At 33.6% G+C, this 19,207-nt stretch overlaps 1 protein-coding gene across 6 annotated transcripts in view; it reads left to right on the top strand.

The window, feature by feature from the left end:
• The window catches only part of KIF6 (kinesin family member 6), a 173,831-nt gene that overhangs the window by 43,681 nt on the left and 110,943 nt on the right, over positions 1-19,207 (top strand). For all 6 annotated transcript variants that reach the window (XR_012041872.1, XR_012041875.1, XR_012041873.1 and 3 more), the window contains exons 7-10: positions 1,649-1,855; positions 7,689-7,832; positions 11,116-11,202; positions 15,194-15,297. Coding sequence is in view for 2 of the 6 variants with exons in the window: in XM_072858203.1 (XP_072714304.1) it covers positions 1,649-1,855; positions 7,689-7,832; positions 11,116-11,202; positions 15,194-15,297 (542 nt within the window). In the remaining 4 variants the exon portion in view is untranslated. The remainder of the gene's footprint in view (positions 1-1,648; positions 1,856-7,688; positions 7,833-11,115; positions 11,203-15,193; positions 15,298-19,207) is intronic.

The raw sequence follows: 19,207 nt of genomic DNA, 5'->3' as shown, positions 1-19,207 counted from the left end.
TTTTCACCAACAACTACAGGCATACACTATTCCTGCACACCATCTACTTGTTCACACACCATATGCTGCCATTTTCAATTATTCTAGCAGAACTGCTTTCTACAGCTGCACTGTGACTGAATCAGGAAACTGATCCAGGTCAAATATCTATGGTTTGCAGACTTTTTTTTTTTTTTTTCCTTTGAGCTGGATCAGTTCCCAAAAACAGTTAAGTTGTGCTGGCACTATTAAGGCTGGAAAAAAATATTGGGAAATTGAAGGGGAGACAGTTCAACCAAGAGGTAAAGCTGCTCATATTATTCCTGGTAAAGGAATATTCAGCTTGCAGTCTTTCTGTTAACAGCTGTTCTTTTAGGTTTAACAAGACAACACCTTCAACACTTGCAATGGGCAGGCTATTTTAACATCTAGAATGTTTCATACCAAAGCAGACTATGCAAAAAAAAAAGCAATATGTTGATATATCTAGTCTGAATCACAGGATATGCCTAGATAAATAATTACTCTAGAATAACAGAGGAATAAAGTATAGACAAGAGATTAATGTGTACAATTTAACCAGGATTTTTAAATCATCTTTTTAAACAGCTATAAATAAGTACAGATTTAGTTGCTAACTCAATAATATTTACTTGTTTTATTTGTTTATTTCACTACCCTATTTTTCTGCAAGCCAAGTATTTATGCTCTGATAACAATGTAGTCATACTTGTTATAGTTTATACATAAAAATACTACTTGTATGGTAAACCTATAATCTCCATATATATTCTAAAGCTTTAGCTATTTATAACATGAGGATAATAAGGAATTATTTTAGTTTTAAATTTCCAACAACATCTTGATAAAACTAAATGAAAGAGGCTTTAGATGCTTAAAGATTTTTTTATATGTTGTTTAAGAAAAGAAAGGTGCATGTGTAATGGCATGTGGTCATTCAAAATCTAAGATTAATGAGAGCTGTTTAAAGTTCTGCATTTCAAATATATTGGGAACACCACTAAAATCATACTAAAGCTGAGCATCTCTAAAAATTGACCAAGAACTTCCATGTGTCTAGTTAAGGAAGTATGGCAGCAGCTATTCCAAATAAATATATTTAAAGCCAAACCTTTTATGAAAACTGTCATGCCACATAAAATTCTGATATTGATTTTGCCAAGTTAAATTTTTTCATAAAAGTAATAAATATGTGAAAGTCTAAAGCTTTATAGGAAGTCCTAGCCTTAGTTACACTAGTAGCTATCTAGCAAAAAAAAAAAAAAAAAGGGTTTACCAATGGGGGAATTGATAACCTTTTGGAGACCAGGAATTAGTAACTTTCCCTCTGATCAAGGTGCCCTTTTCTAGTATTCCTCAGCACAGTATGGCAAGCTGCTTTTTTGATGTACTCACTGTTAGAGTTTCTTGGAACAAGGATAGTTGCTTGGTTGCTTGCAGTACAATTTGTCCAGATCAAAGTTATCCAAGTATTTGGCCAGAATGTGAGTGCCAGGTAAATCCTTCTAGGTTCCTCTTGCATATTTATTACAGGTGCAATAGCTAAAACACTGGATAGGTGATTTCAATTGCCAGATTATTGAGCTATAAAAAGCTAAATTTATTTATTAAATTAACATGGAGGACTCTTCCTTTCTTTTCATTGTAGACACCAATGAATCAAGCGTCAACCCGATCTCACTGCATTTTCACTATTCACGTCTCCAGCAAGGAGCCTGGATCTGCAACTATCCGACGCTCCAAGTTACACTTAGTAGATCTTGCTGGATCAGAGCGTGTTGCGAAGACTGGAGTTGGAGGTCACTTATTGACAGAAGCCAAATATATCAACCTGTCGTTACATTATTTGGAACAGGTAAAATTGGAATAGAGTGAAACATTTCTCCCTTTACTACATTCCTGTTTAGAAATGTGCAATGTTTTGGAAATCTTAATTCTAATATTCAGTTAGTCTTAGGATATTTATTGCAGTTTTTTAAAATGTTTGAGTTGATAGCTCTTCATTTGAAAGAACATATTTTAATTTAGGAAAAGCTTAACTATTAAACAGTAAGATTATAGTAGGTATACAGGGTAGTATTTCAAAAATAGTTTTCTTGTTTTATTTGGAATACTAAAGATATTTCCAAGATTGCAGCTATATTTCTGCTAAAAATATTCTTTGTGATCTTCTCCCCCTTCCACAGCTGGTATGAGAATGTATCCCTCAAGAATCATTGAACTAAAGTGATTGTTTTTTCTTTGGTCCAAGCATTGTAATATGGTAAAATATTGGGCTCTTCTCTCATATGTTGTTTTACTCCTCTGTCAATGTGAATCTTCGATCTCTTTGAGACAGGAGTTACCTTTGCTAATGTATTTATGGAGTAACTACCATAATTGGTTTTATACCAATAGGACTCATAGATGCAACTGCAATAATAATAATAAATCTCCACAAATCTATATCATTCAGCTGTTGTTACTGAAAAAGGTTTAGCCTATTGATTTAAGGTATACTAAAATCCTTGTCCTCCTTTCACTGTTGCTTTTTATTTTTCCTCTTTGGAAATGGCAAATATTGAGAACGTAGATTAATCCTGACTAATTTTACTAAACTTTTCAAAAAAGAAACAAAGAATGAGTTAAGATAGTGGTGGTGAATGGAAACTTTGAAGATGAAGCATTCCAGTTCAAAGGTTTGTCTAACAGATTATTATTAATTATTGTTGTTGTTGTTGTTATTATTATTAGGGGTTTTTAATTATTTTTCCTCCACTGATCTGATATAATCATTTTCCTTTCACGACTAGAAAAATAAGATGTTGCATCTTAGGATCCTCATAATTTTTGTGAATGTGATAAGTGTGATGGTGAAGGCTGTTCACACTCACTAATATCTTCTTTTCTAGTATCTCTTCTTTTCTTTCCACCAGGTTTATAGGCATTGTCTGTATCATAGCATTCCTTCTTTTCAGGTATTTCTTTTCATCTTAGTATTTGTGGCATTGCTAAAAAACATTTATGCTCATTTATAAAAACTTAGTGCACATTACATTTATGTCTCCCTGATCTGCTGTGATGTTTTGTATTCTACTGCTGTAAAATACCAAGAAAGGGTAAGAAGCACTTGGCAATCAATGAAATCTATTTTGTGGATGCTGTGCTCTTAAGTTGCAATCACTGAAGATTTTCAAGTGTGGATTTCAGATCTCACACCTCTAAGAGAAATGAAGTTCTTTCTAAGATTGAATACATAATATTATTTTCACAGTACAGTAAATACTGCTCCTGTTGCCAGAAATTTGTTGGTTTTTGGAATTCTGCTGGAGAATACAGTATTTTTTCCTAAGGCTTCTTTAAAAATTTTTGCATACAACAATAGCAGGTCTGTGAGGCTGTCATTTAGGGGGAGAAATAAGAGGGGGGGAGAAGAAAGAATGCTCTAAAATTCAGATTTGTCCCTTTTAATTTATACTCCAGTATATGCGTTATTTAGTAAAATTTACAGTTGAGGAAATCCATTAAAACAGAAAATCTTGTGGGTGTCTATATGTGAAAAATCTTTAAAATTACAATTAGGAAATATAACTGATTGTTCCACTTACTGGGAAGAATATTTTTCATTTTTGGGTTGTGTGTTTATCTGTTAACAAGAAAAAATCTCTTAGATTTCATTTAATCTACAATCAGAGACTTTTCATCTGTCAAAAGAAGAAGCTTAAGGCACAGCAGGTGGCAGTCAGTCATTTACTATACTGAATTTTTTTCATACCCCTCATTTGTTTAAATTTTACCGTGAAGAAGAATGTCTGTATTTCATTTGTACTCATGGGAAGTGATAAGGGTAAGTGATTCTAAAACGGACCTCTTCAGAATCATACAAATTGTACTCAGGGTCCTTCTTATTTACTGTATGATTTTTATGTATTTATAATGCAACATTGCATGAGCTTCTGTGAGGTTGAATTTAATAATCTGTGTAGTGTATTTTGAGATACTCAGGTTTGAAGTTCTGTAGAAACCTAAAATAGTAATGTTTTGTCATGCAACTTTTCACTCGTATTTTAGAATAAATACAGTTGGAGATAAGCACGTTGGCTTCTGTCTGGGAATGCATCTTGTTAATAAAAATGTTGTCTAATACTGAGTAAAAGACCACCGAAGACAGTAAAAAATATCTTTTTATTCAGTGGGAATTGGTCCATTCAATCCTGACCTTGCAATGACTAATATTAAAGTACAAGCATTCCTCAAAAACAGCTTATTTATATGCTCAACTATTTAATTATCTACTGGTGTTTTAGTGTTGAGTTATGCCATTTCTAAACACCTTGCGTAATAAAATAGTCATGTAAAATTATTTGTGTCAAGATGACAATGGGAACACGGTTCTGTGTTATCACACTTGGTCTACTTGTTAAATATCCACAATGTGTTAAAAAGTCTTCAAATAAATCAACTGCACTTTTTCTCCAAGTGGCCTATATGCCTAGAGCAAAATGAAGATGAGATAGTGTCATGCAGCTGATCTACAGTGGCAGTAGGGACAATTCAATTTTAATGTCCACAGCAATTTGATGCATAGGTGCTCTTAAAAGTCCCTACTACCGTATCCAGGTAGCTTTTGTTGTCTGTAAGATGTAGTAGCATGTTCTGGAATTACAACTGCATTTTTGTGTGTGTGTGTGTGTGTGTAGATATTCCCTTCTGATACACAACATAGGGTACCCTGGACCAAATTTAGAGCTACAAATTAACAGTGATACAGCCACATGATTTGACACTGTAGTGGAATTAGAACTATATGTATTTCCCCAAAGTAATAGAATACAATGTTCCCACTGCTTTGGTGAATATGCCTGTTAACTGTCATTTAACACATGCTCCATTTAGGGAATGCCAAAAGGTTTTATTGGTTAGTGAAAGATTGCTGCCCACACTTACAACCTTTTTGCTAATAAAATTTGAAATCACTGCCAGCCATCAAATGCTAGATTTATTCACATCCTATAGAAAAGGTAATTTTCTGGTTTTGTTGTTTCCTAATTAACATATACAGACATTAGAGTAACATGTTATATAACACGTTACTCTATGTTATATACTCTAATGTAACACTAATAATTAGTTAAATACCTGAATTTGTTTCTGATTAGCAAATCATGATTTTTTGGGGGAATTATTTCCAGCAAGACCTGTAGTATATACTGGAGACAAGCATATGTTGTCCAAACAGTAAAAATTCTTGTAATTAACTACAAGACACAAGCAGTAGAGTTTGGATTTTTTGCTGTCAGGACCAGAGCTTAAGCTGATAAACTCTACTAGAAATGGGAGGTGGGATGGGAGACTTAATTGACAGAAATCTGAAGACTGGGGAGGTGTGGGCAGGAATCTGGAAAGATTCTGGATATGGATCAAAGGCAATGTCAGAGGTCTTGTGACTGCAGATGGATAGGAGAAAAAAACGAGACCTCTTGAGCAGGCATATGGCTTCAGAGCATGTGATACACTAAACTGCAAGATATAGATGTAGCTGATAGCTCTGTACCCGCAAGTGATGCACCCCAAAATCCTCATCTCCTGAGGATGCTCTGAGAACATGTCCTGGCTGCCTGTTGGCATGAGGTACTGATGCAAATCTATTCCCTATATGAAGTTACTGCTTGCACAAAGGATGTGGACAGGAACAGGGACTCTTAGGCACACTTCAGATCATATCGTAACCACTTGTGAGTCTCAGGCCTTCCTTTATGCTTACGATATTTCCAAATGTTTCAGTGAAGTTATTTGTGAGTGATTGTACCTGCTCTATGCTATTATGTTTCATAGAGGATGCAATTTTACAAAAAGTGACAATATTTCTGACAGCTTCCACATTTAAAAAATTAATTAGGTCTTAAATTGGTTTGTTTGTCCCACTCAAAATTAACCTTTCTGCCTTAAATTATGTTGATTTAAATCAGCATATTACAGTGCTGGTTCAGTAATATTATTAAGGCCTTTTAAGCTTAGATCTACCAGTATATATATAAAAAACAAAACAAAACAAAAAAAACCCAACCTTTTTTTACCTCAAAAGGATAACAACACCTTCTTTTTGACCGTGTAAAAATTAGACAATTTTCTGATTACCGCATTTGGTTGGCTGTTAGAAGATCCAGGTTCAGATCCTGTAAAGGTAGTCTCTGTCACTTTGTGACAGAACATAATTTCCCTCTCCTTCAGATTTCTCCTCTTTCTATTCCACATTCCTTGATTGGATTGTAATTTAGGTGAGTGATTTAGGTGAGGTTTTACTAAACGAACTTAAAGCCATCATCTTCTGTGTTATGTGACTTTGTCAAGTGACAGTACAGCAGATTCTGCATCATGAGAGCTGGTCACATAGCTTTTCAGTGCCAGCATGGGAGGGTCAAATTCTACCTGAGCTACAGACTTCCTGCATGAACTTGAAAAAAAATTAACTTCTCTGTAACACAGTTCCCATTTCCTATTTCTAATGGAAATAACATCTCTTCCCTCTGGCTTTTTTTTCCCATCTCATCTATTCAGATTGTAGTCATGGCGTGGCAGAGGCTGGGAGCCTGCTTATTAATGTATACGCTAGACTACTGTAAGGTTCCTATGCAATATTATGAACTAACAGAGATATAACATATTTCCATCTAACAAGTTGTAATACACGAGATTTGAAAACCTTGATCCAATAATGGGTTTCCAGATTCCTTTAAAGATATGCATTCGTCCCTCTCAAGGCTGGCAGTGTAAGATTTATAGTAATAAGAAATTTTAACTTTCTGAAGACCACTAAGAGAAACTAGTGCCAACAAAAAAGTTGCTACTAAATTTTCTAAAATAACAATTTTCTTAAGTGCAGCATAAACAAAATATATGCTGGTGTGTAACATTTATTCAAGGAAAAACAACTCCTAATCATTTAGGATAGCTCGCACAACTCATATAGCTACAGTTTTTCAGTACAGTGCTTGGCCAGTTAACAGTTCAAATCTTTTATATCACAACAGATCATAGGGTAATCTAACTTTTTTTTTAATAATAATTAGGACCCATAATATAAACAGCTGAGAAAGCAAACTGAGAATAGTAGGTGTACCATTTCCTTTTTGGCCAAAGCATATATATTCTAAACTGAATTATTTCTTTCCAGCAGTACATTGTAATCATGCACCCTTTTATTTGTGTTTTACTTTTCAAGGCATTTTCTCAGAAATAAATGTATTGGCCCCTCTAAGAACCATGTGCTCTAAGAATGTGTAATTTTAAAAGCATGCTTTAGCAAATTATTAAGGAATTTTTTACTTGAATACTATCCATACTTTATTATTACGATAGAAAAAATATGAGGAAGATTTTCAGTAAGTTCCTGTGTCTTAGGAAAGTCTGTGGTTTTTAGTTTGTGTTCAGTTTCCATGTTGCTGAGAGGCTGTAAAGCTAGGGTATGATAAAATTAAATTTGTTTGGTTTTCAGGTCCAGCTCCTACAAAGACATATAAACACGCTGAAATTTAAGTTGAAATTATTTCAATAAAATCCGTGGGTTTGCAGCTAACTGGGCACATGAGCGTAGTTTTGTTGTATCAGAAGTTTAGGTTCCCGAGCAGATTGTTTTTGTTCTCTTTCTGTGACATTCATTAATAGACACGTAAATTTAAAAGTCTTTTCCATTTTTATTATTCTTTCAGGTAATAATTGCCCTTGCAGAGAAAAACCGGTCCCACATTCCTTACCGAAACTCTATGATGACCTCAGTGCTAAGAGACAGCCTGGGAGGAAACTGCATGACTACCATGATAGCAACGCTTTCTATAGACAAAAGAAACATAGATGTATGTTATTTCCATCTATTTTCAACAGAAATGTTTTTACTTCTCTAAAGATCCTGCTCTTTTGACTTTTATTACAGTTTGCAATTCAAGTGTATATGCTTTTATGCTTATCCTTACAAAAAAAATGTTTTCACCTTGTTTCCAGGAGATAATTTTATCAGTGAAAATTGCAGTAAGACGTAGACAAATCCTTTAGGAAACGTGCTTTTCTCTAAGTAATCTCAAGTCAAGGAGCAGTTGGGAAACAACTTGCACCTAGTAATGAACCATTTTTATTTTTTTTTAAATTTACTGTTTTCCTGATGAGTAAATCTTTGAGTTATGAAAGGGCATTTCCAAGGAATTTTCCACAGGACATATTGGTAAGATCTATAAGTAGATTATGGATCACACTGAAAGCCTTGGCAGAACTTCTGTAGACTTCCTTGGAGTTGAGATTTCATTGACTATGGTAGACAACTGGAGAGTTCATTGGCAGGGAGAGGAAACTGGGTGGGGTGATTTGGGATTTTTGGAAATTTTTCGAATACTTTTATCTCCCTTCACCAATTTCCTGCACTGGAATTATATATAGTGATGTTGTCTTCTCTTTTTTTACCAAAATATGTTGCAATGTGAATACATAGAACACTGCTCAAAGCCATTTATAATCTATTTATTTCATGATTTTCCATAACATCAAAGTGTTCTAATGTGAATAAACAAGAAAAAAAACTATTAAGCCTAAGACTGTTTTCTGAAATACAGTGGAAGGCATTATACTAAAACCATACTCCATCTAAATCAAGACTTTTTTTTCTTTAGAAAATGGACTTTGTTTTTAAACGAAAATAGATTGTTCAGACTTGTAAACACATAATTATGCAAGCATGATATCTGGTTACATATGCAACTGGATAAGTTTGTTAATGAATTATTTTTTTTAGGTGTGTGGGATAGGCACCCTTTCGTATATCAGTTTATCAGGTGTATGTATCTCACATTGTGATCTAGGTTTCTATTTTGGGAATATTTAGCCCAAGCAATTATCCACAGTAGGCTACTGACAGTTTTCCTGTTCTTGCTTTAACATATACCATCTACACAACAGACCTTCTTCTCCAAAAATAAATAAAAAAGTCCCTACCCTGCTCCCCAAAATCTGATACATGTGAGTAATATTAGGACAGAAGTTGTCAATTACTAAACATTAGAAAATGTCAGAATTAGGGTAGATGCAGAATTTTAATTTGGAATTCTGTGAGTCGTCATGCATCATTATGTTTGGTTTGCTTTTTTGTCTTTGTTTTTTTTTTTCATTGGATATACATTTCATTCACAAAGGAAGCACAAGACAGAATTGCCCCCCAGTATGAATTGAACTTGTGTAATAAAAGCGACTTTCTTAAGGACCTAGCTTTGTCTCTTGCAATGAAGTCAATAAAGCAGAGAATTCAAAGTAAGAAAGGGCACTCTCATGAAGAGGAAAAATAGAATATTATACTAGAGAACTGGATTATATTCCTACTTCTACCGAAGAGTTTGTATACAACTTCTCACATCACCTACATCACATTTTTTGTGCTAGTTTTGTGGAGTGCTTGAAAGAAGATGTTGATTCTGAACTGTAGATTTATTAATTATTATAGCTGTAACTGAAGTTGAATGGAAGCTGTTTTGAACAAAAGATCATATAATAATCAAATATCTTTTTTTTTTAGTACTTTTGACTTCAGTTTCCCTTCTGTTAAGTGTAGTCATTCCACCTACTTGAAGCAAAGCAATACCTAGAGGGTTAATTAATTAGTTTTTGTGAAGCCCTCAGGTACTGTAATGATAAGCATGGCAGAAAAAATGATCAGGAAATTAGTAGCTGTCAGCTTTGATTACCATTTTGATGGCATAGAATAAATAGAACGTAAGCTTACATATTGAACATTGAAGACTGACTTGATTAGCTACTCATTAATTTAACATATGCTTCACACTGAACAGGGAAAAGAGGTCTGGTGGAAATGTATATATGTGTACTGTACATATAATTGTATTTAATATATGTATAGAAATTAATTAAAATCACATTAGCTGATCATCATAGCATAGGAACTGTACAGCAGAGGCAAACAGAGAGTCCAGCTAAGACTATCTGCAGCTTTCTTAATTGTAAGGACTTCCTTTCCTTTCCTTGAAAACTCTTCTTTGATTCTGTATGTGTATATTATGTCTTTGGCAATAAACACTAGTATCTTTCATTGAGCACTGAAAGAGACAGAAGTCCTGTGGAAAAAGGAGTATATGATCATATATTTAAATTGGTATTTGCATATGTTGGAGGACTGAAAATTGCAGAATTACTTTGATTCTGAAATACAAGTCTGTAACAGTAGTAAAGTTCTCTTAACATAGGGGTTATGTGTAAATGTTTACATTTTAAATGCAGACTGGCACATCTCAGAAAATTTTATCATTCAGTTTATCAAGCATCATTGGAACTTCTAAGACTACTGCATGATGTTTTAATCTTTGACCTAACTGAGAACAATTGCCAGCTTTTTATTCATTAGGTAGATAAGTTCTCTATCAGCGTCTGGCATGTAAGTATCAGCCGGTCTCAAAGGACAGAACAGTACTTCAGGATCCTCAATTTCATTCTGTGCCCTAGATGGGAGTACGCACTGGTTGTCACAGAATTTCCTCCACAACCTCAGTCTTGTATCTTCTTTTTTTTTTTTTTTTTTTTTTTTTCCCCCTACCTTCCTGTCCTCCTGCACCTCACCTTAGCTCATCTGACAGTTTTTTATCTGGTATCATAGTTCTCCTGTATGCTTCCTAGTTCCAAGTCTCCCAGCTTGTTTCTCATTTGTCCTAGACTTCCACTCTTCTTCCCTTCATCTCTTTTCAGAGTTTTTACATATGCTTATCTAGTCCCATTTTCACCAAAAAATTGGGTTTAGTTAATTTTTTCTTTTTGTCATCATTCAAAAGTTTTTACCTTCTGAATAGTATGGCTTGCTTATCCTTTAGTGCCAGCTGGGGACTCATTTGAAACACAGTTGATCAGGGGATTGACTAGGTCAATAAAATATGTATGATGATTTGACAGTTTTATATGTCACTGTCATTAATATGCTAACCTAATTTCCCTTGAATATTGTTGTTTTGGAATATGAAATGGTAGATTAGTTCTATAAAATATACAAAAACCAGAAACTTAGTTTGATTACTTCATTAGCAGTCTGTTCTACTTACCTGGTGCAAAGCTAACTGAAATTTTTATTTTTTCTGTCTTTTTTTTTTCTTCCAGGAATCTATATCAACCTGCAGATTTGCACAGCGAGTTGCTCTTATTAAGAATGAAGCAGTTCTTAATGAAGAAATTGACCCCAGATTGGTGAGAGTTGACTGGTGGCAGAGGGAAGGAGATTGCTTGTTTTAAGTTTTCATAATCAATAGCAGTCAAATGGATGTTGAGGATTTTATACTGAATCATCCCATTAAATTGTTTTTAGATGCAAGTTCCAATTTTTTCTATAAAATAACTATTATTTTTATTTTTTTCTTTTGGACATAATTATAATTAAATGGACCTTTATAAAACCCCTAAAGGTTTTCTCAGCTCTTAAGGCATCTGAGGAGCAATGGTCACTTTCATTATCATCTTTGTGTTACTTCTTTTGGGGTGTTAGTTTCTAAATCATAGTCACAGATAATTGGATGTCCCTAAAAGTCTTAAAAAAAATCTACTAAGATTACTAGTCACTTGATGAAGGCACACTGCTGCACTGAAACAGTTTGTGTATTAAAAAGCTAAGAAACATACAGATACAGTCCTTCCTTGAGATTGGTCCAAGGAACATTTTAGCTAGGAAGAAAGAACACGGTAAAGTTACCATTAGGAAAAAAGGAAGACAAGTAAATGAGATGTAGAAATAGGATTTCCACACTAAAGCATTAGGCTGATGTACACAGCCCAAAGAACAGCAGAGGAGCTCTGCAGAATGGATCGGGGATTTAGGAAGTACAGAGAAGGATAGAGGTAATAATCCACATTGGTAAAGCACAAAGCATTGCCACATAAAGAAAACTAGTTTCTTCTTTTAATGTGCATAACAAAAATGTACTTTATTTTTTCTTTTTAGTATTTGGTTAGTCTTTCCTTTGAAAGATTTTCTATGCCTCTAGCTTGTTACATAGCAGATTTGTTTGAAGATGTGCTATGTCATATAAGTTCTACTATATTAAGAGGCCTGTGTTAGTTTATTTAATGTAATTTTCTGCATTACCTGGAAAATTTATTTCCTTTGTAAATATGGAGTACACCTATTAAGGATTGGTTAATTCAACATAATATTGCAGATAATGATAGCTACTGGATCAGCTGGGTTGCATGCTGTTTATCAAAGATGTTTTCTGATATGGGAAATGTTTGACTGATGTTACACTGGTCAAGCCAAAGCTGCATATATGGATATAATGAAGAAAGAACTATGGATGCATTTCAGCATATGCTCTGTCACTATGACAGAGGTATCAGATGAAAAATAAGTTCAGGTTAAGCTATTATATTATTCTGTTTGTATATAAACAAACAATATTTAAGACATAGTTTTTAACAACAGAATTATAAATTTGAACTGTAGCTTTTCACCTCTAAAGAATATAAAATCTGAATGAAATATTCCAATTTCAGAGGTCCTGTATGTTTTTATGATATACTAATTGCATCATCATTCTTTTTAATGGGCAAAATTATTACCGTATTTCTAAATTTCTCATGACTAATTTGTAATTACGTGTTTTATGTATTTTGTTCTCATATGACCTTCTGAAGTGGCTAGGAAATGCTTTCCTCTTGAATGCTAGACTGCAGAATGCTAGATTATATAACATAAGAAGCATTTGTTGTCTAAAAATTGGGGGATTAGATGGTTGATTATTTCATTCATTGTTACTTGATGGTAATTAATATATTTCAGTTACTGTTAATGACTGTGCTTTTATTTTCTCTTGTCCTTGAAGTTCAAAGGGAACAGGAAATTCTTGTCAGGTTTTCTGCTGTTTTTCTTTTTTTATTATTATTTTATATATTTTTCTTTCCAAACAATTTCTAACAGTAACAACATCACAAAAAAAAAAAAGGGCAGCCAAAAAATAAACAAACAAAAAACCCTAGTAGGCACTGAACAACAACTACATTTCTGTCTGTCTGTCCTTTTTTTTCTTTCCTATGTAGGCTTTATAGTAGCAAATCATGCAAAACATATCTTCTGTGGCCACAGAAGCCTTTGATTGAGGTGGAACACATGCAGGCTCCTGAACATTTACTACATCCTGTGGAGCTATACTCCACGAGTTTGGTATGTCTCGCTCTGCAGGATCATTTAGCAAGGAAAGCAAAAGTGGACTCGTGAAAGTTAGAAAGCCATCCCCTCTTGTGGAAAAGGCAGGGGAATACAGGTACCTAGACTTTATATGGCTCTGAGATCATTGTGGAATTTTTGCCCATCTTAACTACCTAAATTATATTCCCAGGGTGCAACCTGATTATTCAATAAAGTGGTGGACTTACGATTTTTTTCCTAAAATCAAATGCCATTTATTTGCAGTATTTATTATTTGTAAGTTGAATGCATGCTTTATAAAGGGAGTGCATAATACCTCTTGATAGATCTGAGTTAAGTCTGACTGTTGTGTAAACTTTATTCATAATGGAGACTTCCTCACTGTGTATCTTACTAAGAAGATGAACTTGTACCCACTGTACTTTTTAAGCAACTCAGCTTTGAACCTCTCTTGCTCATGACCTAAGGATTTGGTTTAAGCTGAAAACAAAACTGTTGAGCCTGAATTAAATCTAATCTCCTCTGGCATTCATTTAAAAATAAAAATGAAAATATATGTAGATTTTTGTTTGTCTTAATAATACTTGAAAATCAATCTTTTATCCATATCCTGAAAATGGTATTTCTGTTGTTCTCAGATTGAGGTTAATCATGCTAACAAATTTGAACATTGAACAGGGATGGTACTATCAGTTCAGCTTTCTGCCTTTTTCTACTCCAGCTCCAAATTTTATTTTATTGACTCAGTAATTGGCACAGACTGCATCAGAGTGTGGCACCAGAGTGAGGCAGCTTAAAATCAGGTTAAAATGTTTGGTCTGCAATATTCTTGAAGCACTCTTGCAACATCTGTAATTGACAGTTCACCACCTTAACAGATTCTTAAATAAAATATTGTAAGTTTGCCTTTCATACTTTATAGTAACTAATGTGTTACCACTAAGTTTAGTGTTAAAAGACATAATCATATGTATGTTTAGAACATTTTTATTTTTAAAGTAAAAATACTTATTCAAAGTTTAGGAAGTTGTGGTTAAATTTAAACATTAAAAGAAATACAAATGTTTGAAGGAATTTAACATCCAGTGAAAATGTGTCATCAATTTCAACAATCTTATTTCTAGAAAGTGCATTGCAATCAAGAATGATTCATTTTTCCTTGAAAACATTTTTCTCTTAGAAACTTATTTTGCACATGGAATCAGTATACTCGTATCCATCTAAAAATATCATTGGACTCCTGATATATTTGAGCCATTATAAGGCGATGCATCATTAAAATGATCAATCATAAAGTATCCAAGAACTTGTTCATTCATGTTTTAGACTTAAGGATTTGCATATTGTCCCTGCTTTGTAGAATTTGGCCTTGGGAGGCTAATGATTTGTAAAATATGGGTTTTATACAGACATTTTTTCCAAAAAATACAGGTTCCAATAATGAGCTATTAGAATTTTAAAATCTAGTACAGTTCTCCAAGTCACTTTCTCAATCATTACTATTAATTAATGCAATTTAATTTCATTATGTTGATTCTTACTATTCATTTGTTGTTAGCAACTGATACATCCTATACTATGCCATAATTCTAGTAAGAGTGGAGTGTTACATGGAAAAAAAAGTTATGATTAAAATACTAAGATATTGCTTTGGAATTTCTGTTTCTAAAGGGAAGGTAAAAAAAAAAAATCACTTTTGGTCTGTAGTTGTCCTTTCTCTAACAAAGACATGAGTTGTATTTTAAATGTGTTTTCATTACTAACAGGCAAAACTAATGAGTCAGCTCTTTTTATTCCTGTGGCAAATTATTTTTCTCTTTTGCAAATAATCTGTTGAATTCTTTCTGTATAGCCATGTCTTCTAACACATAGAATTTACTGAGATTGGAAGACTCTTCTTGTTTTTATAAAAAGAGATGTTGTTTAAAAAAAGAGAACACCAAAGTATACTATTTCCCTAAACTTAGCCTTCTAATGCAAAAATCATAAACTAGCTATTAATTTGTAGGTGATGCTTGGTTTATGCCTTGCTGTTTGTAGATGATTGTCCAGCTGAGAAAGGAGGTCCAGGAGTTGAAAGATGAGCTGGCGCTGGTGACTGGCAAGCAAAGAACGTCAGAGCTTTCACAAGAAGAGCTACTTCAGTAATGGCTTACATTGTTTTCATTTTCTTCTTTTGTGGTGATACTTTTAATCAGTTTCTTTGTTGGCATAAGTACTTAAATTCATCTCAGAGTTTTAAACTTCTCTGAGTGAATAATAAAGTGAAGTTAGGTGCCAGGTTAGAATGGCAGTTTTCCATGAAAAGCTTATGAGGCTGCTGGCTGTGTTTTTGCAGCCTCAGCTTTGAGGAAGTGAAGTAAAGTAAACGCAAAGGATGGGAATGCCTGTCAGATGCCAGGCAAAAAGAAGTGTTGTATAATAGTGCAGAATAAAAAACCAGTCTCTCTCAAAGCTGGATATACAATCTGAGTAGAATTCAAGAAATATTCATTGTGCTGAGAGGTATCCTGCTGCAGTGTTAGTTCGACATAGGCCAAGAGAAATCTTGCCTTTCTGATACACAATTAATCAATGTCTTAAAAGCCAAATATTCAAATTTTTTACTGACCATGCTATTGAAAATGCATGATTAATTCATATAAGTGTTGTAACATCTTACAGCTTTTTGTAACAGATCAGTACAGGATGTAAGAACTTTCTATGTATAATGTAGAAATATTTACTTAGGTCTAAATGTTCACAATAACTAAATTCAATTCCCAGTTTTGAAAAATTAATTGCTTCTGTAAGATGGACCTTTATAGTATCTGTGCCTCATCTGTATAAAGAAAGTGGTAACTGCCTAGAGATTTTGTTTGGTTAGTATATTAATGGTAACTAAGTTGAAGCTGTGAGAATTCTTAGTCCTATTTTAATTTCTCTTGGAACTGGTCCAGAAGAAAACTACCAGTGCTAACAATCTCCCCTGACATCCAGGAGGTTCTGGAGACATGAGGACAAGCTGCTACCTTGAACCTTGAGTTTCTCATGTAGATTGTTGTCATTCTTAATTCTTGGTTTTGATTGTTTTGTTTTGTTTTAACTCAGAAACTAAATGACATCCATATCAAGGATGAGGAGCTAGATAGCATTATGTATATATTTCTTTTACACCATTAATCTGAGTCATTTTCAACATAGGCAGTTACCAGTATAATCTTCTAACCAGAAATGTCTCCTCATTTCCTACGGGGTTAATATTTATCCTTCTGCCCAAAAGTATGGGAGTCAAATGCACCAAGAATATTGCAGGGTAGCACTGGATGTGACAAAATCAAGCCATAGAAAGAAAATGGAAGAAGCAACAAGAACAGAGAAGTATCTTTCTTTTTCTTTACATGCAAAATTAAATATCCTTATTAGCTAGTTTCTTTTTAATGTGACAGAACTAGTCCTTCAGAAGATGAGTGACTCTCAGTGACTTTATTCAGATATACTTCAATAATCTATATATTCATTTAAATATGTACTTTCCTAAACATTATTGTAAAAATCTGTCACACAAATTTTTCACTGTGGTCTTGTTTGCGGTTTAATTCGTATAGGGAAACTGGGTTTTTGGAAATCACTTTGGCTTTTTAGGCCACACCCATGAATCTTACTTCCTAAGATTTCCTACCTGACTTTTTGCTATGAAAATGGCAGTCTTATAAATGGAAATGGGTTCACAGTTGATGAAAGTTTTTAATATGAATATGCAAAGGAAAACTGGGAATGTACCATCTGCATACAGTTGCACTATAGCATGCATCTGGGAGGCCTTGTTTCAGAAATGTGTGACTAAAAAGTGTATCAGTTGTACGTTTTTCCTTTTTATCTATATAGCACAATACCTAGCGCGTTACAAAAATTGTCAGAAAAGGTTGCTTCTGAGATCATAGCAAGGAATTTTGCATCTCATTCCTCCAGAAAGAAGCAGGGAGGAGACTTCAATGAATTTCTACCTGTAATAAGACACAGAAGGAGAAATAACTTTCAAGGGCCTCAGCTACATTAGGGCAATACAAAATTTTAAGGTTTTTTAAATTTATCATTTATTTATGTTAACTCAGGCTTATGTAGTACGTGTGTTCATTGTTTCAGAAATAAGTTCTTTCTTGGAACAAATGCTCTGCAGTTAAAATACAGAACAAAACTTAAGTACTGCTGACTGAGATACAATACTTTTCCTGAAGATCAATAATAAACAAGAAGGACCTCAAACAATTAACCTCATCAGTCATAAATGCCATATAATGGCCTTGTTCAAAGATCATTATTTTTAATATAGACTTAAAATGGAAAAAAGAATTGGATATACAGAGTTTTTTATGAGTAGCATAGTTTCAAGCAGAGAGCAGAAGATACTACTGGAGAATAATTGTCATATACATGAGTCAGACTGGCTTGTTAATACTATATGCTGTAGCTGAATGGAATGTTGAAAGATAAGTCAATCTTTTTTTAAACAGTTCAAGTGAGGGAAAATATCAAATGTCAGGTTTTATGAGTTTTACATTTGTATGTGTTCTTGCAAGCAGAGTGTTCACACGTAAACAACTGATGTGGACTAAACATCCAAATGAAAGTATAATGAAATGATAGTATAAAAAGCCACTACTTCAATGAAAATATCTTTCTGTGGTTTTGAACATGTATACATTTTGAGCTTGCTTTCGTATGGTGATAATATTTTTGACAATGCTGGTTTACATCTGTCTGAGCCTCCTGTCCATAAATATCCTGAGCATTTATGAAAATCAACAGATAACATCTAAGTGTTCTGTCTCCAGTTAGAGTCTGTCAATGCATAACACAGCAAATCTTTATGACAATTCTGTTTATTGAGACTGGCCATCTGAGTTTGGAGCTACTTGTTATCTGGAGAGTTTGTTCACATTAAAGAATAAATATACAAGTGAGTAGTCCAAACAGAAGTATTGACCAGGATGAGGGCTGATAAAATCATGATTTACTATTACTGGAAAAAGTCTGTATTGTGGTTTGCATCTAGTTTTGCATTTATAATGAAACCTAAATAATATTACTTACCAGGAGACACATGGATCAGATTGTTATGACAGAGAGAACAGGAGAAGAAACATGGTATAGGTGATAATGCAATATACTGTGTTGCACTTTATTTGGAGTCGCCACCCAAGAAGGGTTCTTAGGGGAGTGGTACTGTAGGGGAGTCCAGACAGAATAACCTTTTTTTTTTTTTTTTGATTGATTGATGCTTTTTTACTATGCCCAGAGAGGAAATTATAATTAGGGTCATTATGGATTTCAAATAGTATTTAGACATTTCTGCTTAGTTATGATATCTTCTGTTTAAACTTAAATAAACTGTATCTCGACATGTATATGTATGTGTGTATATATATAAATAATCCAAGTTTACATAGTTCTTTTCAAAAGTCTTAAACTTTAACAAAAGTCTTTCTGTGATTAATTTTATTACAAATAAGGTAATTAACTAGTAAGGAAAAGTGTTACTAAATATAGTCTCAAAAAATGGATGTGTTTTAATTCTTATTCTGATTCATCATACATATTTCAAGGGAGGTCAGAGCAAAATTAATCTTCTGAAAGCATTCTGTGCCAATTTCTTTATTTATTGTTTGATTCTGAACACAGATGATCAAAGGTACAAAACATGTCAATGAAAAATTCCATGCACTAAGGACATATTTATTTTGTTGCCTCTGCACAAGTCTTTATCTCAGGCACTTTTCAGTAGCAGATTGATGCCAAAATGAGACTAGGTCCAGTGGTATATGTGTAGATCCAATAATATTGTTTTAGTCTAATAGAGTGGTTATGGTAATGCAGAGGTTTTTTGCTCTCTACATATGTTGCAGGAAATAAGTGTTAGTGATTGCTCTGGAAATAAGTATTAATATTATGTTAAATTGTTATTTTGTATGTTTCTTGACTTACTAAGTCAAGAAATGCCAAACATTTCTTAGAATAATGAGCTTCATTCCACTTGCTTACTTTCAGGGCATTCCAAATGAAATCAGTGGGCTA

Source organism: Ciconia boyciana, chromosome 3 (genome assembly GCF_034638445.1).
Source record: "Ciconia boyciana chromosome 3, ASM3463844v1, whole genome shotgun sequence".
NCBI classification, from domain to species: Eukaryota; Metazoa; Chordata; class Aves; order Ciconiiformes; family Ciconiidae; genus Ciconia; species Ciconia boyciana.
The sequence above is the reverse complement of the archived record's forward strand: the minus strand, read 5'-3'. Positions and strand labels throughout refer to the sequence as shown.